Source organism: Pieris brassicae, chromosome 13, assembly GCF_905147105.1.
Source record: "Pieris brassicae chromosome 13, ilPieBrab1.1, whole genome shotgun sequence".
NCBI classification, from domain to species: domain Eukaryota; kingdom Metazoa; phylum Arthropoda; class Insecta; order Lepidoptera; family Pieridae; genus Pieris; species Pieris brassicae.
Genome location: NC_059677.1, coordinates 2,666,287 through 2,684,011, shown reverse-complemented (window position 1 = coordinate 2,684,011; position 17,725 = coordinate 2,666,287). Strand labels below are relative to the sequence as shown.

General features: G+C 33.0%; 1 protein-coding gene across 1 annotated transcript; it reads left to right on the top strand.

Moving 5' to 3' along the window:
- The first annotated feature begins 9,923 nt into the window (after positions 1-9,923).
- LOC123717633 (protein insensitive-like) lies at positions 9,924-10,918 on the top strand. The gene is made up of 4 exons (XM_045673725.1): positions 9,924-9,954; positions 10,268-10,380; positions 10,475-10,618; positions 10,833-10,918. The coding sequence occupies exons 1-4, from the start codon at positions 9,952-9,954 to the stop codon at positions 10,903-10,905; spliced, it is 333 nt and encodes a 110-aa protein (XP_045529681.1). The 5' UTR covers positions 9,924-9,951; the 3' UTR covers positions 10,906-10,918.
- Positions 10,919-17,725: the final 6,807 nt, after the last annotated feature.

Here is a 17,725-nt window from a genome sequence, read left to right as displayed (position 1 = left end):
TCTGCGGCGATTATTTCAGCAATGCCCATCTCTACGTTAAAATAATAAATATGAATTTCTTCTGGAACCAAATTGTAATTGTATTTGAAATTGAGAATAGATACTTTTTATCTCCGACCTTCCGAAGACTATTTGGTTACAAAATTTTAGAAAAATATACTCGCTCCTAAATGTACATATTCCACTTAATGCACTGATTTAAGTGGTGGTGGCAAAATTTTCATAAACCGACAGTTTTCTCATAGGTACACTTACCACTCAACGGAGGGAAGCTGATCGATCCCTGCAGCGCCAACAGAGCTTGAACGGCGGCGATTTCTAAAGTTTCCAGAGACATTCTACAAATATTAATAAATTTAGGATCACTCTTAAGTATTATTATATACATCGTATACTTTAAAGGAAAGCAATTGAATCTTACAGCAGTATCAAACTCTTGTACTGCAAGAACAATTTGAAATACTTGCCTAATACCGAAAAGATTATTTAGAAAGACTGTACACGTAGTCTATGTTGTTGTTAATAAAACAGAAAAATTTAACCGACTTCAAACACGTATTGATGAAACTTTTCCTATTCCCCAAGTGGCACTGACACTATAACTATAACATACAGAGACCGAAACTATAACATACAAAGCAAAGTTGGCTTACAACTTAAGTAAAGGTTTTGTAAATTTTATAATAAGTAGTTGGTACTAAAAATTATAACAGTATGTATCTGTGAACTAAAACATTTATAATATGAAGAGTACTTTGTGAAATCGTATGGTATAAGTCTATAGTAACTAACAAATCAAATTAATCCCTTACAAGATGCATATCCAACTTTAAGAAAGCACTAAATTGTTAAAAGTACCGATATTTACAAATGACCGCCTTTAACATTTTGTGAGGTCGGTAATTTTTTTTTAGAAATTAATTATTATTATTCTGATTAATACTTGTATAACTTCTTTGTAAAATAAGTTCCTTCTAAAGATATAAATAAGACCCGTAATTTCATATAAATAATACCGAACATTTTGATATGATTTATTAAATAACTTTTAAAAATGATTCACTGATACACTAAAATAAACATTCCAATCAAAAGTTTTTAAATATGTACCTTATAAACAAAAAAGTGTGTATATTTATTAATATTATATTTTAATAGAATGAAATAATTTAAAGTCCAACAAAACAGAAAAAAATGCCAAGTACTTACATCAAAAAGTAGATTTTACGCGAGTCAAATCACAAAAACAAATGAAAAGAACACTGAGGTACTTTCGAGACCTTTTCACTCCAATAGGCTAAAAGACACTGATTGAATTAGCAAAATATCAAAAGCCAAAAGTATGGGGGATGATCATAGTCAAATATAGCCTCTTTTGTTTCTCCCGATCTCGTTTACCTGATAGACAAGAGGGAGATGCAAGACATAATGATACCATTGTCTTTAATTCTTTGAAATTACTTAATCCCTATCCCAATAAGCTTAATTTTCAAAAACATTTTGTTTATTATTACAATTGAAAATACCGTGCAGATAAAAGGTTTTATGACTCCAGACATTGATGCTATTTCGTTGAATTAGAATATTACTTTAATCGTGAAATATTTAAAATTAACAATTACTTACCGCGTCGTCGCCTATTTAAGACGAAAAAACCAAACAAAAGAATGGTATATCATAAAACTTGAGAATCAGAATTAATTTATTTTTTGATGATGATTTTATGATGTTTTTATGACAATGGAACGCAAATCAGTTATAAATATAATTTCCTCTCTCAAGAGGTATGACTTCGTCAAACGCAAGATATTTTTAAAACCAAGGATGTTGCTAACATTTCCAATAACAGCCTTCCTTTGCGACTGATAGTGCAATTGTAAGGCCAAATCACAAATATTAATTTAAAATAATATCAGTCGTATTTAATATACTTACTAGTGAATGTAATTCAGATTTTTTTGCTCCAGTTAAAATATTTATGGCACACAATTTGTATGACTCAAAACTTGGCGTATAAAAAGAGTGGCGGAGAGTTCTTTTTGTCCGCTCTACGCCCTTGACTTGCGAACTGGTAGTAAATGTAAATTAAGAATCAATTTAACAACTTTTCTGTTGACGTTCATTAGAGTACTTGGTTACCTATATGAATAAAGTTATTTTGAATAAATTATAAAAAAAATTGTTTAGACATTGTTAAGACTGCTGTTGTGTGCAGTGAACTTGAAAATGTTGACGTAAATATTTTATTTTGGTAATTCACTTGCCTCGTTTAGTAATTATCGGTGAAGGTATTGTTGTGTAGTTCTATCCTATTAGTAATTACTGTAAAGATATCATAACTATGTAGGAAATTAATATAAGATGCATAAATGAAATAAATTAGTATTTAGTAATTTGATGAGAATAGATTAGATTTAGTTTAGTTTTGGTATCATCTAAAATGAAAAATCTATCAGTTTTATGCGTGTAATTTTTTTTAGTAATTTTATTAGTTTCAATTCAATGATATGCACATATTTTCTGGAAGTATATCTAGTAACAGTTCGGTTTGCGGCATCGGCAAATAAAAAAGGATAAGGTGACTTAGGATACGTATTCGATACTAAGGCTCCAGCAGACACATTTAAAACCAAAATACGAATCTCTATAATAGTTGTAATCAGAGTTATGATTGCAGTTTTCTATAAAATTAACAAATAATGATTTGTTGCTTTGAACTTATGCTAAAAATTGTAATCTGTCGGCAACCCCAAGCCAATGTTTTCTTTTGTATGTTACAGGTGCATGAATATTAGCTTTCATGGGTTCGTGTCTGGAAGTGTGGTTCTCTTCTCTAAAAGCAGATGGCAACTAGAGAGGAGTCCCTACACAACGACCTATTCTCTCATTAATCTAGTCCAATTTAGCCTCAAGAAGACACAAGAGTTTGCGAGTTTTTGGAGAAATATAACACTCAAAGAGGGTAGCAATTTTTAAAGGCCCGTTAACGCACTAGCGAGCACAATGAGAATGTCCATGGGCGGTGTCACTTAATGTTAGATGAGTGTACTAAAAATGCAGTTTTAAAAATCCCCTAGATTCGTAATTGTAACATTAATACGACGCGACGTGTAAAGTCATTCAGCTAAAGCACAAATCAAACGTATACTACATATTTGTAAGAAATACAATTCTATTGGTGATAATAATTTCCACGTAGCACACGACAGATGAGAACGGTCAAGTACAAATATTTTTCGGCTGTCACTGTCAAAACTTATATATAATATAATGCTTTTTAAAAATAAGTTATTTTTGGACTGTGGCGTAACAACAGGGTGGCAGGGCTGGCGAAATGCCACGAGAGCCCGCCCCAAGTGGCCGCGAGGTTAAAAAAATTGTTATTTATTTGGAATGTTTCCGCGTTAGGTGCTACCGAAAACGGACCTAAATTGAAATTAACAGGTCAACGATTCAAGTAATTTAATATTCAATGTTTGATCAAATATCTGAATGTCTTTCAGACCGCTGGTTAAAAGGCGCTGTTTAGTAAAGAGGCTAGGCTGTTGATCGAACGGCTTATTAAGCTAGTTACTAGCAAGGTACCGGTTTGCAAATATGTTGTAGAATAAATAAAATATGAATTAAGACGTGTTATTTATACCTTTATTATCTTAATATCAAATGACACACTTACAGTAACTGGGTATTAGTGAGGTATTAAGTTAATATGAATAGCAATGCAGAATCACTCGGGAGACACCGTAACAGTTCGACATGTATTAAGATACTATTTGATAGAAAATACGGGATTTGTTGATAGATAGGTGTTCCAAAACCAGTGGCGTAACTATACCATCTGGGGCCCGTGGGAATTTCTCTTCATGGGGCCCTATCAGTAAAAATCGTCACGTTGTACTCAGTTTAATTTTAATAAACTTCGAGATTTACAGCGTGCTCAATTACACGTTGTATATGTCCCACTAAAGCCACAATTATAACTCCTCTCTTAGGCGAAAGGGAATGGTTTGAGTCCCCAAGCTAGCCCAATGCGTATTGCATTCATCCATAGAACATAATATCTCAATGCATATATCATCTATTTGCTAGCTTTTCGGTGTAGGAAACGTGAGGAAACCAGCATACATTTAGAATGAAATAAAAATAACAATTTTTTGAGCTCGCGGCCTCTTGGGCCCTGCCACCCTGTTGTTACGACACTGTGTCTTAAGTTGTGAAGTATCTTACTGTATCTTAAGTTGAATTGTAGCAAACAAATGAACATTTCAGTTTCAATTCAAAATAATGAAACGCTGACATGAGTGTTCTCTGTTATTAAGTTTTTTTTCTAATTTTTCTATGATTCTGATACAAGTTTAAATAGATCTTGTTTCCTAAGAATTAAGGATGTTATTCCTTCTTCATTTATTTTTAGATAGTTTTCCATTTAGTTAACAAGACAATGTTTAAGTTATTTTTATGTGAGAAAGGGAATTTTTAGTTATTCTAGTATTATCAAACTTACTGAAGTGCAACTGCGAGTCCGTTTACGACTCGTCGTTGGGCCTTCTTCCTCCGTCGTCATCGACGAACTGCTTTCGTCCACTGTTACTGAAGAATGCCTCTCTGACAAACCCACATCTTCGGTTTCCTGAAACGTAGCTGGTATACCACCTTAATTTAAAAAAAGTAGTGGTATTTAAAATTGAGGATATATAATTTTTCTCTCCGACCTTCCGAAGACTATTTGGTTGCAAAATTTTAGAAAAATATACTCGCTCCTAAATGTACATATTCCACTTCATGCACTGATTTAAGTGGTGGTGGCAAGATTTTTACAAACCTACAGTTTTCTCATAGGTACACTTACCACTCAACGGAGGACAGCTGATCGATCCCTGCAGCGCCAACAGAGCTTGGACGGCGGCGATTTCGAATGTTTCCAGAGACATTCTACTAATATTAATAAATTTAGGACATCGTATACTGCAAAGGAAAGTAATTGAATCTTACAAAATGTTACGTTATAAAAAATGTAATCCAGAAAAATCTCGTTACGTCCAGGAACGCAAAGCGAGCCCACAAAGAAAAAGTTTCAGTTTATTAATAGATAATCATCTCAATTCTTGTCGTCGCATTACACTAAAAATACCTTCAGATCAAAAGTTTTAAAATGTGTTTACTAAACAAAAAAAGTGTGTGTATATATTAATAATATATATCACTAGAATAAAATAATTTAACGTCCCACAATATAGAAAAAAATGCTTAGTAAATTTTACGCGAGTCAAATCACAAAAACAAATGAAAAGAACACTGAGGTACTTTCGAGATCTTTTCACTCCAATAGGCTAAAAGACACTGATTGAATTAGCAAAATATCAAAAGCCAAAAGTATGGGGGATGATCATAGTCAAATATAGCCTCATTTGTTTCTCCCTATCTCCTTTACCTGATAGACACGAGTGAGATGCCTGATAGAAATTACTTAATCCCTATCCCAATAAGCTTAATTTTCAAAAATATTTTGTTTGTTATTACAACTCTGGTCGTTGAATATTTTAAATTAACAATTACTTACCGCGTCATATAGCATTTAAGACGAAAAAGACAAACAAAACATTGGCATCTCATAACAATCAACAAACTTAGTTACTTTCTTAAGGATTACTTATTATAGTTGTAGTTTTGAACCCTGTTGATTACAATGGAACGGGGATCAGTTTAAAATCTAATTTCCATCAATATGTTTCTTCATAATGTCTACTGAATTACAAATTCAGGAGAAAGGGATTTGGAAGGCGAAATCACAAATATTAAATTTTTAAAAAAACATTTTTTCAGTTGGAAAAGTCCGTTACTGTCACGAAATACCTCTTGACCATAGAATGTTAATGGGAACGCTTAATTTGTGAGAATATAAGTATATCATTTGGATACAACGACATACATTTTATTCAACGATTCCAATACAAAGTACTCGGGGGGATTTTCAATGTACCAGACATTCGCAATAACGATGGAGGGCCATCAGAACCTTAATGAAGAGGAGGTTGCCTAGTAAAAAAAGACTGCTGGAGCCCACGAACATAGGCTCCACCATCACGCGAATGTCGAGGCTAGTGCGGGCACACACGGGCCTAGTGCGAAGACTGAAAAGGAATTGGAACCATTTGAACTAGTAAAGTAATCTGAACAGTGGCAAGTGACAAAATAGAACACAAAAACAGAGTGTTTTCCGCTTCATAGAGACTGTAAATGTTAATGGACTCTTTGTTATGTTAATATCCCTATTAGTAAATTAGGTTACACTTAAATTACTTATTAGAATTAAGTAAATCTAGATCGTAATGTAGAATAGAAACATGTAATAAAAAAATATTACGACAATTCGTAGTAAAGTGTAACTCGTCTTTATCCAGAACTTAGATGTTGACATATTTAAAATATACACTGCCTGTTTCATTTATATTACACACATATTACATTATACAGTAACTTAGATAAAAAAAATCTCGTAATAAATACTTTTTCTGCAATGCAAAAATTAATTCATATATTACGCCATAATCTTTTGTTTAAAACCAGCTGTTTCAAATAAAGCTTCATTGTTTAACTGTACTTAGATAATCAATAGACGCCGATTTTTTTTCTTACTAACATTGATGTCGGCGCGGTACGTAGTTTAACTATATTTTAAAAAATATAGGTTATAATAATAGGTTTCAATGGTGTAATGTGGAAATGCTTTCTTTATTTGTCCTAATGAAGCACTAATTAAAAACATTTATAGTCCCAACTAAAATCTAAACTCTATATAACGCCCCTTAAGGGACTATGCATTTTATGGCGTTATAGAGAGTTGTCGTTCATCTCTCCATGTCTCCTACTTCTTAGTCATGGTCAACAACGTTCTTCACGTGCAAGCAATCCCAATTTATGAACAAAAGAACGATTTTTTATAACGTTTTTATGCAGCACGATGCCGACACTCGAGTTAATTTCGGGCTAGGATAATAAAGCGGAAAACAACGTACAGCTGCGCACATTTTACTAATTTAGCCATTTAAAAAGTACTTTATTACCCAATAATTGTTGTCGTTATTGATAGTGTGTGGTAATGCTATGTAGAGTTTATGGAAGACAAGCTGAACCAACCAAAGGCTTTTCGACGCTTTAGGTAGTTCGTCGTTATATCGATGTACGTGGTTAGCACTGAAAATGTTTAGAACTGGCCAGTTAGAAACATTGCTAATGAAAACATTTATTCAAAATAACTTTATTCACCTATCCTACCTGGTTACCTATCCAAGTACTCTAATGAACATCAACAGAAAAGTTGTTAAATTGATTCTTAATTTACATTTACTACCAGTTCGCAAGTCAAGGGCGTAGAGTGGGCAAGAAGAACTGCCAAGAAACTCTCCGCCACTCTTTTTATACGCCAAGTTTTGAGTCATACAAATTGTGTGTAACGCACAGTAGCCATAAATATTTTAACTGGAGCAAAAAAATCTGAATTACTAGTGAGTATAGTAAATGCGACTGATATTATTTTAAATTAATATTTGTGATTTGGCCTTACAATTGCACTATCAGTCGCAAAGGAAGGCTGTCAATGGAAATGTTAGCAATATCCTTGGTTTTAAAAACATCTTGCGTTTGACGAAGTCAAACCCCTTGCGAAAGGAAATTATATTTGTAACTGATTCCCGTTTCATTGTCATAAACACTAACATAAAATCATCATAAAAATAACTGAATTCTGATTTCCAAGTTTTATGAGATACCAATGTTTTGTTTGGCTTTTTCGTCTTAAATGCGCGACGACGCGGTAAGTAATTGTTAATTTAAAATATTTCACGGTTAAAGTAAAATCCTAATTCACCGAAATAGCATCAATGTTATCTGGAGTCATAAAAATCTGCACGGTATTTTAATTGTAATAATAAACAAAATGTTTTTGAAAATTAAGCTTATTGGGATAGGGATTAAGCAATTTCAAAGAATTAAAGACAATGGTATCATTATGTCTTGCATCTCGCTCTTGTCTATCAGGTAAACAAGATCGGGAGAAACAAAAGAGGCTATATTTGACTATGATCATCCCCCATACTTTTGGCTTTTGATATTTTGCTAATTCAATCAGTGTCTTTTAGCCTATTGGAGTGAAAAGGTCTCGAAAGTACCTCAGTGTTCTTTTCATTGGTTTTTGTGATTTGACTCGCGTAAAATCTACTTTTTGATGTAAGTACTTGGCATTTTTCTGTTTTGTGGGACTTTAAATTATTTCATTCTATTAAAATATAATATTAATAAATATACACACTTTTTTGTTTATAAGGTACATATTTAAAAACTTTTGATTGGAATGTTTATTAGTTTATTTAGTATCAGTGAATCATTTTTAAAAGTTATTTAATAAATCATATCAAAATGTTCAGTATTATTTATATGAAATTACTTTTATTGTTAATTAATTAATTTTATTGAATTAATTTCTAAACGAAAATTACCGACCTCACAAAATGTTACAGGCGGTCATTTGTAAATATCGGTACTTTTAACAATTTAGTGTTTTCTTAAAGTTGGATATGCATCTTGTAAGGGATTAATTTGATTTGTTAGTTACTATAGACTTATACCATACGATTTCACAAAGTACTCTTCATATTATAAATGTTTTAGTTCACAGATACATACTGTTATAATTTTTAGTACCAACTACTTATTATAAAATTTACAAAACCTTTACTTAAGTTGTAAGCCAACTTTGCTTTGTATGTTATAGTTTCGGTCTCTGTATGTTATAGTTATAGTGTCAGTGCCACTTGGGGAATAGGAAAAGTTTCATCAACACGTGTTTGAAGTCGGTTAAATTTTTCTGTTTTATTAACAACAACATAGACTACGTGTAGTCTTTCTAAATAATCTTTTCGGTATTAGGCAAGTATTTCAAATTGTACTTGCAGTACAAGCGTTTGATACTGCTGTAAGGTTCAATTACTTTCCTTTAAAGTATATGCTGTCTGTATAGTACTTAAGAGTCTTCCTAAATTTATTAATATTTGTAGAATGTCTTTCGAAATCGTCGCCGTCCAAGCTCTGTTGGCGTTGCAGGGATCGATCAGCTTCCCTCCGTTGAGTGGTAAGTGTACCTATGAGAAAACTGTAGGTTTGTGAAAATCTTGCCACTACCACTTAAATCAGTGCATTAAGTGGAATATGTACATTTAGGAGCGAGTATATTTTTCTAAAATTTTGCAACCAAATAGTCTTCGGAAGGTCGCAGAGAAAAAGTATCTATTCTCAATTTTAAACACCATTACTTTTTTAATTACTATTTTGGTTCGAGAAGAAATTCATATTTATTATTTTAACGTAGAGACGGGCATCGCTGAAATAATCGCCGCAGAAGCCTTATTACAACTTCGGGGAAACGGAATTCAGGTTCCACCAAAGACTCGTAAGTACTTACTGTGATTATTATATCTTTAATTATATTTTATAGGATCCTATTGAATTCTAAAAATAATGGTCGAAATCAGTTCGCTGCTAAACGGCTTAGTTTGGCATATACACAATTGCTGTCCCATCAATCCGATGCCTGAACTTAAAAACTGTAATTGAAAATGGTGGTATGCCAGCCACGTTTCAGGAAACAGAAGATCTGGGTTTGTCAGAGAGGCCTTCTTCAGTAACAGTGGACGAAAGCAGTTCGTCGATGACGACGGAGGAAGAAGGCCCAACGACGAGTCGTAAACGGACTCGCAGTTGCACTTCAGTAAGTTTGATAATACTAGAATAACTAAAAATTCCCTTTTTCACATAAAAATAACTTAAACATATCTTGTTAACTAAATGGGAAACTATCTAAAATATTATTAAATCTCTTTACAACAGGAGTCATCAGACCAGATTTTAAGTGACGAAAGTGAGTTTTTACATGCGCCGGAGCCACTTAAGGAGAATATGGTAAGTATTTTATTAATTGTTATTAAATATTTTGAGATTTCCATTCTTGCTTTCTTCATTTTTATTATTACTTAGTAGGTTAAGAAAATTGTTAATACTGTATGTTTGATTGTTACAATGGAAAATGTAATATTGTTAAAAAATATATTTTTTTTTGGTTAGTAAGAGTAGAGTAAAACGATATGTAAGAGTAGACCCGGTGATAGAATCTCGAATCCAAGAACTAGCATAAATAAAGTATCGAAAATTTTATTTATTTATGCTAGTGTAAGTCGCACTTTGAAATGTATATTTTGAAATAATAATGTTCTAGGTGCCAATTGGCGATGGAAACGCCAAAATCCCAATGGAAATTTACACATCCATTAAGTGGGATTCCTATACTATGGCCACTAGGAATCTACTATCAGCCGTATTTCCTCGCCAGTAAGTACTTATAATCTGTGCATAATAATTAAATAACGCAATGTTTGTTATTAAAAAAGTGATGTGTTTGATGATATGTATTACTTTTTTGCAGCATTCTCGCTACACATTCGTTAAGCGGAAACCGGTCACCAGCGTTCCCCAACAAACCGGCCAAAGAGAAATTGGACCCCAAACTAGTACACGACATTGTAAAAACTGTCGTGGAGAAGTGTGGTGTACCGGAAAATATTGTGAGGTATTTTTTTTTATATTATTCATTCGTTTAATTCCACGTTCAACAGTAAAGTCCTCATCCGAAATTTCGATAGTGTTAGTATTCAAGTAATTTGATAAATAAAATTGATTTGATTTAGCTACATTTAATCAAATTATATGCAGATGGTTTGTTTATTTTATTGTCTCGTAATTATAATAAGTACCGCTACTACAAAATAATATTATCTTTTCAGGAAAGCTATAACAAGCAAATGTGCCGATGAGACTAAAATGTTACGACATCGGCAAAAAAATAAAATAGAATGATGATAAGGAATAGGTATTCGGTATGACAAGGGCATCGGTCATCTAGGTGTACTAATTGAAAAGCAAAACATCGACTGTAAAATAAGTATCTTTGTTTGTTTAACATAACTGTCAATTACGTCAATAGATCTTAATATTGTATTCATATTCCAGATGCATCGATTGAGCTTCGATTGAACTGTTCCAGCGATTGTGGATCTCTCCCGAGAGTACAAGGAGGGCCGTAAACTGCAATTGGAAGAAAAGAAATTAAGAAGGACTTTTGACTAGTTTCAAGAATGAATTTTGTATTAAGAAATTTATTATCACATCATTGCTTGGGAACTCGCAAACTGCGTCTCATAATAAACCATTTACCAAATTCACTTCCTTTTAATACCTTTTAAAACCTGCTCGGTGTACCTCCAGTTGGTGTATCGTGCTCCGTGTTTTTCAAAAGAAAAACCGCATGTATATAAAAAGACCCCATTCTCATAAGAGTATACACGGCAAGATAATAAACATTATCCAGTTTAATATGAGCTCCATTGGCCTGTAATAGATTCAATTTAAAATATCCGTCTCTGCGGGATTACAACTTAACTTACGGATTAAAAGCCCGGCGACGCACTCGCAAGACATGTGGCATTGAGAGTGTCCATGGGTCCATCACCTAACATCAGACGAGCCTCCTGCCAGTTTGCATCCTGTTATATTATTAATGAAATAATATTGATATATGATTTGTGATTATCAATTCTTAAGTGACTGGTATAAGGATCTACACGGAAGTAGTCTTTCGCGACACCATCTAAATTCACCTCAGGCAGCTTGAGAGGCTCGCTACCTACGTATACGACTCTCTTTTCCCTGCTAGTCATCAACATTGTTTGGACAAGTTCATTTCTAAACCTACTAGTTTCCTGGCATCATTAAGTGATTCTAACATATATTGGATTTCTTATTCTGTTTCAGATAAGAGAACCAAGACGTCTGCAAGCCGTAGGTGGCTTAAGTAGGCATCTTTAATTTTATACCCCGACCTTTCCAATTGAGTTGACTAATGATTGATTCCAGTGTTGCTAGGAACAGCAATGCTGAAAGAGGGTGGCCCTGTCTAACTCCCCTCAACAACAACAATTAAAACAATAACAAAAAAAATAATATTTAAATTAAATTACATTGGCTCACATTCCTCGTTTCAGTGGTACCTGCCACGCAATGCTTTCGTTGCTTACTCACGGCTCCCGGCCGGTGCAATGCAACTGGCGTGTCGACGCGAAAAATCTGGAAAAGTCGGCAAATGCGCTTGAATTTAACTACCTAAGTACGGAATTCGATACCTATTTAGTGCTTACGAAGTATTAGGCGAAATACTTAAACATATCTATGTATATCTATAACATATATATATATTTCGCATATAAAAAATGCGAAAATATATTTAAAAAAATAATTTATATCTCCGTGTCTTTGGTATCAAATTAAATTTTAAATAACAAAACCAAAAGATGAAACTACACTAAAAATAATACCACTTTTTTCCTACATGTAGGTAGCCGCTATGATAATTTAAAAATAATTTTAACCAATTACTTAATCTCACGACTTTAAAATATTAGAAAATAAAATACTTATTTGCACAAATAATTAAATTAAGGACACAGTTCGGAACACAAAAAGAATGGGACAAGGAACACTTAACTTTTGGTTAAATCTCTCGATGTAACGGAAATATGCACCGTCAAATTAAACAAAAATTTGATTCATTAACGCAACATGAAACATTATGCATTGAATTTCGCTTATGTTCACACTCAAATGCCTTTGAGAACCTTTCAACTAAAGTTTTGGCGATTGCAATGCTTATTATAATATCCTGTTCAATATTATCACGCTCATCAATTTCGGTTAAAATGTTTTCAGGACCTAAATTTTATTTTTCACCTTGCAAATCGTCAACCCTAACCGACAAAGCTTTAAATTTAGCTAGTTTTAACTGTAACTCTGGAAACTCGACATTATTTAATTCCAACTTATCAGGAATACTACTTCAATAATTTTTAAAGTTAGGTTTTTGTCCGCCGACACTCGAGTTAATTTCGGGCTAGGATAATAAAGCGGAAAACAACGTACAGCTGCGCACATTTTACTAATTTAGCCATTTAAAAAGTACTTTATTACCCAATAATTGTTGTCGTTATTGATAGTGTGTGGTAATGCTATGTAGAGTTTATGGAAGACAAGCTGAACCAACCAAAGGCTTTTCGACGCTTTAGGTAGTTCGTCGTTATATCGATGTACGTGGTTAGCACTGAAAATGTTTAGAACTGGCCAGTTAGAAACATTGCTAATGAAAACATTTATTCAAAATAACTTTATTCACCTATCCTACCTGGTTACCTATCCAAGTACTCTAATGAACATCAACAGAAAAGTTGTTAAATTGATTCTTAATTTACATTTACTACCAGTTCGCAAGTCAAGGGCGTAGAGTGGGCAAGAAGAACTGCCAAGAAACTCTCCGCCACTCTTTTTATACGCCAAGTTTTGAGTCATACAAATTGTGTGTAACGCACAGTAGCCATAAATATTTTAACTGGAGCAAAAAAATCTGAATTACTAGTGAGTATAGTAAATGCGACTGATATTATTTTAAATTAATATTTGTGATTTGGCCTTACAATTGCACTATCAGTCGCAAAGGAAGGCTGTCAATGGAAATGTTAGCAATATCCTTGGTTTTAAAAACATCTTGCGTTTGACGAAGTCAAACCCCTTGCGAAAGGAAATTATATTTGTAACTGATTCCCGTTTCATTGTCATAAACACTAACATAAAATCATCATAAAAATAACTGAATTCTGATTTCCAAGTTTTATGAGATACCAATGTTTTGTTTGGCTTTTTCGTCTTAAATGCGCGACGACGCGGTAAGTAATTGTTAATTTAAAATATTTCACGGTTAAAGTAAAATCCTAATTCACCGAAATAGCATCAATGTTATCTGGAGTCATAAAAATCTGCACGGTATTTTAATTGTAATAATAAACAAAATGTTTTTGAAAATTAAGCTTATTGGGATAGGGATTAAGCAATTTCAAAGAATTAAAGACAATGGTATCATTATGTCTTGCATCTCGCTCTTGTCTATCAGGTAAACAAGATCGGGAGAAACAAAAGAGGCTATATTTGACTATGATCATCCCCCATACTTTTGGCTTTTGATATTTTGCTAATTCAATCAGTGTCTTTTAGCCTATTGGAGTGAAAAGGTCTCGAAAGTACCTCAGTGTTCTTTTCATTGGTTTTTGTGATTTGACTCGCGTAAAATCTACTTTTTGATGTAAGTACTTGGCATTTTTCTGTTTTGTGGGACTTTAAATTATTTCATTCTATTAAAATATAATATTAATAAATATACACACTTTTTTGTTTATAAGGTATATATTTAAAAACTTTTGATTGGAATGTTTATTAGTTTATTTAGTATCAGTGAATCATTTTTAAAAGTTATTTAATAAATCATATCAAAATGTTCAGTATTATTTATATGAAATTACTTTTATTGTTAATTAATTAATTTTATTGAATTAATTTCTAAACGAAAATTACCGACCTCACAAAATGTTACAGGCGGTCATTTGTAAATATCGGTACTTTTAACAATTTAGTGTTTTCTTAAAGTTGGATATGCATCTTGTAAGGGATTAATTTGATTTGTTAGTTACTATAGACTTATACCATACGATTTCACAAAGTACTCTTCATATTATAAATGTTTTAGTTCACAGATACATACTGTTATAATTTTTAGTACCAACTACTTATTATAAAATTTACAAAACCTTTACTTAAGTTGTAAGCCAACTTTGCTTTGTATGTTATAGTTTCGGTCTCTGTATGTTATAGTTATAGTGTCAGTGCCACTTGGGGAATAGGAAAAGTTTCATCAACACGTGTTTGAAGTCGGTTAAATTTTTCTGTTTTATTAACAACAACATAGACTACGTGTAGTCTTTCTAAATAATCTTTTCGGTATTAGGCAAGTATTTCAAATTGTACTTGCAGTACAAGCGTTTGATACTGCTGTAAGGTTCAATTACTTTCCTTTAAAGTATATGCTGTCTGTATAGTACTTAAGAGTCTTCCTAAATTTATTAATATTTGTAGAATGTCTTTCGAAATCGTCGCCGTCCAAGCTCTGTTGGCGTTGCAGGGATCGATCAGCTTCCCTCCGTTGAGTGGTAAGTGTACCTATGAGAAAACTGTAGGTTTGTGAAAATCTTGCCACTACCACTTAAATCAGTGCATTAAGTGGAATATGTACATTTAGGAGCGAGTATATTTTTCTAAAATTTTGCAACCAAATAGTCTTCGGAAGGTCGCAGAGAAAAAGTATCTATTCTCAATTTTAAACACCATTACTTTTTTAATTACTATTTTGGTTCGAGAAGAAATTCATATTTATTATTTTAACGTAGAGACGGGCATCGCTGAAATAATCGCCGCAGAAGCCTTATTACAACTTCGGGGAAACGGAATTCAGGTTCCACCAAAGACTCGTAAGTACTTACTGTGATTATTATATCTTTAATTATATTTTATAGGATCCTATTGAATTCTAAAAATAATGGTCGAAATCAGTTCGCTGCTAAACGGCTTAGTTTGGCATATACACAATTGCTGTCCCATCAATCCGATGCCTGAACTTAAAAACTGTAATTGAAAATGGTGGTATGCCAGCCACGTTTCAGGAAACAGAAGATCTGGGTTTGTCAGAGAGGCCCTATTCAGTAACAGTGGACGAAAGCAGTTCGTCGATGACGACGGAGGAAGAAGGCCCAACGACGAGTCGTAAACGGACTCGCAGTTGCACTTCAGTAAGTTTGATAATACTAGAATAACTAAAAATTCCCTTTTTCACATAAAAATAACTTAAACATATCTTGTTAACTAAATGGGAAACTATCTAAAATATTATTAAATCTCTTTACAACAGGAGTCATCAGACCAGATTTTAAGTGACGAAAGTGAGTTTTTACATGCGCCGGAGCCACTTAAGGAGAATATGGTAAGTATTTTATTAATTGTTATTAAATATTTTGAGATTTCCATTCTTGCTTTCTTCATTTTTATTATTACTTAGTAGGTTAAGAAAATTGTTAATACTGTATGTTTGATTGTTACAATGGAAAATGTAATATTGTTAAAAAATATATTTTTTTTTGGTTAGTAAGAGTAGAGTAAAACGATATGTAAGAGTAGACCCGGTGATAGAATCTCGAATCCAAGAACTAGCATAAATAAAGTATCGAAAATTTTATTTATTTATGCTAGTGTAAGTCGCACTTTGAAATGTATATTTTGAAATAATAATGTTCTAGGTGCCAATTGGCGATGGAAACGCCAAAATCCCAATGGAAATTTACACATCCATTAAGTGGGATTCCTATACTATGGCCACTAGGAATCTACTATCAGCCGTATTTCCTCGCCAGTAAGTACTTATAATCTGTGCATAATAATTAAATAACGCAATGTTTGTTATTAAAAAAGTGATGTGTTTGATGATATGTATTACTTTTTTGCAGCATTCTCGCTACACATTCGTTAAGCGGAAACCGGTCACCAGCGTTCCCCAACAAACCGGCCAAAGAGAAATTGGACCCCAAACTAGTACACGACATTGTAAAAACTGTCGTGGAGAAGTATGGTGTACCGGAAAATATTGTGAGGTATTTTTTTTTATATTATTCATTCGTTTAATTCCACGTTCAACAGTAAAGTCCTCATCCGAAATTTCGATAGTGTTATTATTCAAGTAATTTGATAAATAAAATTGATTTGATTTAGCTACATTTAATCAAATTATATGCAGATGGTTTGTTTATTTTATTGTCTCGTAATTATAATAAGTACCGCTACTACAAAATAATATTATCTTTTCAGGAAAGCTATAACAAGCAAATGTGCCGATGAGACTAAAATGTTACGACATCGGAAAAAAAATAAAATAGAATGATGATAAGGAATAGGTATTCGGTATGACAAGGGCATCGGTCATCTAGGTGTACTAATTGAAAAGCAAAACATCGACTGTAAAATAAGTATCTTTGTTTGTTTAACATAACTGTCAATTACGTCAATAGATCTTAATATTGTATTCATATTCCAGATGCATCGATTGAGCTTCGATTGAACTGTTCCAGCGATTGTGGATCTCTCCCGAGAGTACAAGGAGGGCCGTAAACTGCAATTGGAAGAAAAGAAATTAAGAAGGACTTTTGACTAGTTTCAAGAATGAATTTTGTATTAAGAAATTTATTATCACATCATTGCTTGGGAACTCGCAAACTGCGTCTCATAATAAACCATTTACCAAATTCACTTCCTTTTAATACCTTTTAAAACCTGCTCGGTGTACCTCCAGTTGGTGTATCGTGCTCCGTGTTTTTCAAAAGAAAAACCGCATGTATATAAAAAGACCCCATTCTCATAAGAGTATACACGGCAAGATAATAAACATTATCCAGTTTAATATGAGCTCCATTGGCCTGTAATAGATTCAATTTAAAATATCCGTCTCTGCGGGATTACAACTTAACTTACGGATTAAAAGCCCGGCGACGCACTCGCAAGACATGTGGCATTGAGAGTGTCCATGGGTCCATCACCTAACATCAGACGAGCCTCCTGCCAGTTTGCATCCTGTTATATTATTAATGAAATAATATTGATATATGATTTGTGATTATCAATTCTTAAGTGACTGGTATAAGGATCTACACGGAAGTAGTCTTTCGCGACACCATCTAAATTCACCTCAGGCAGCTTGAGA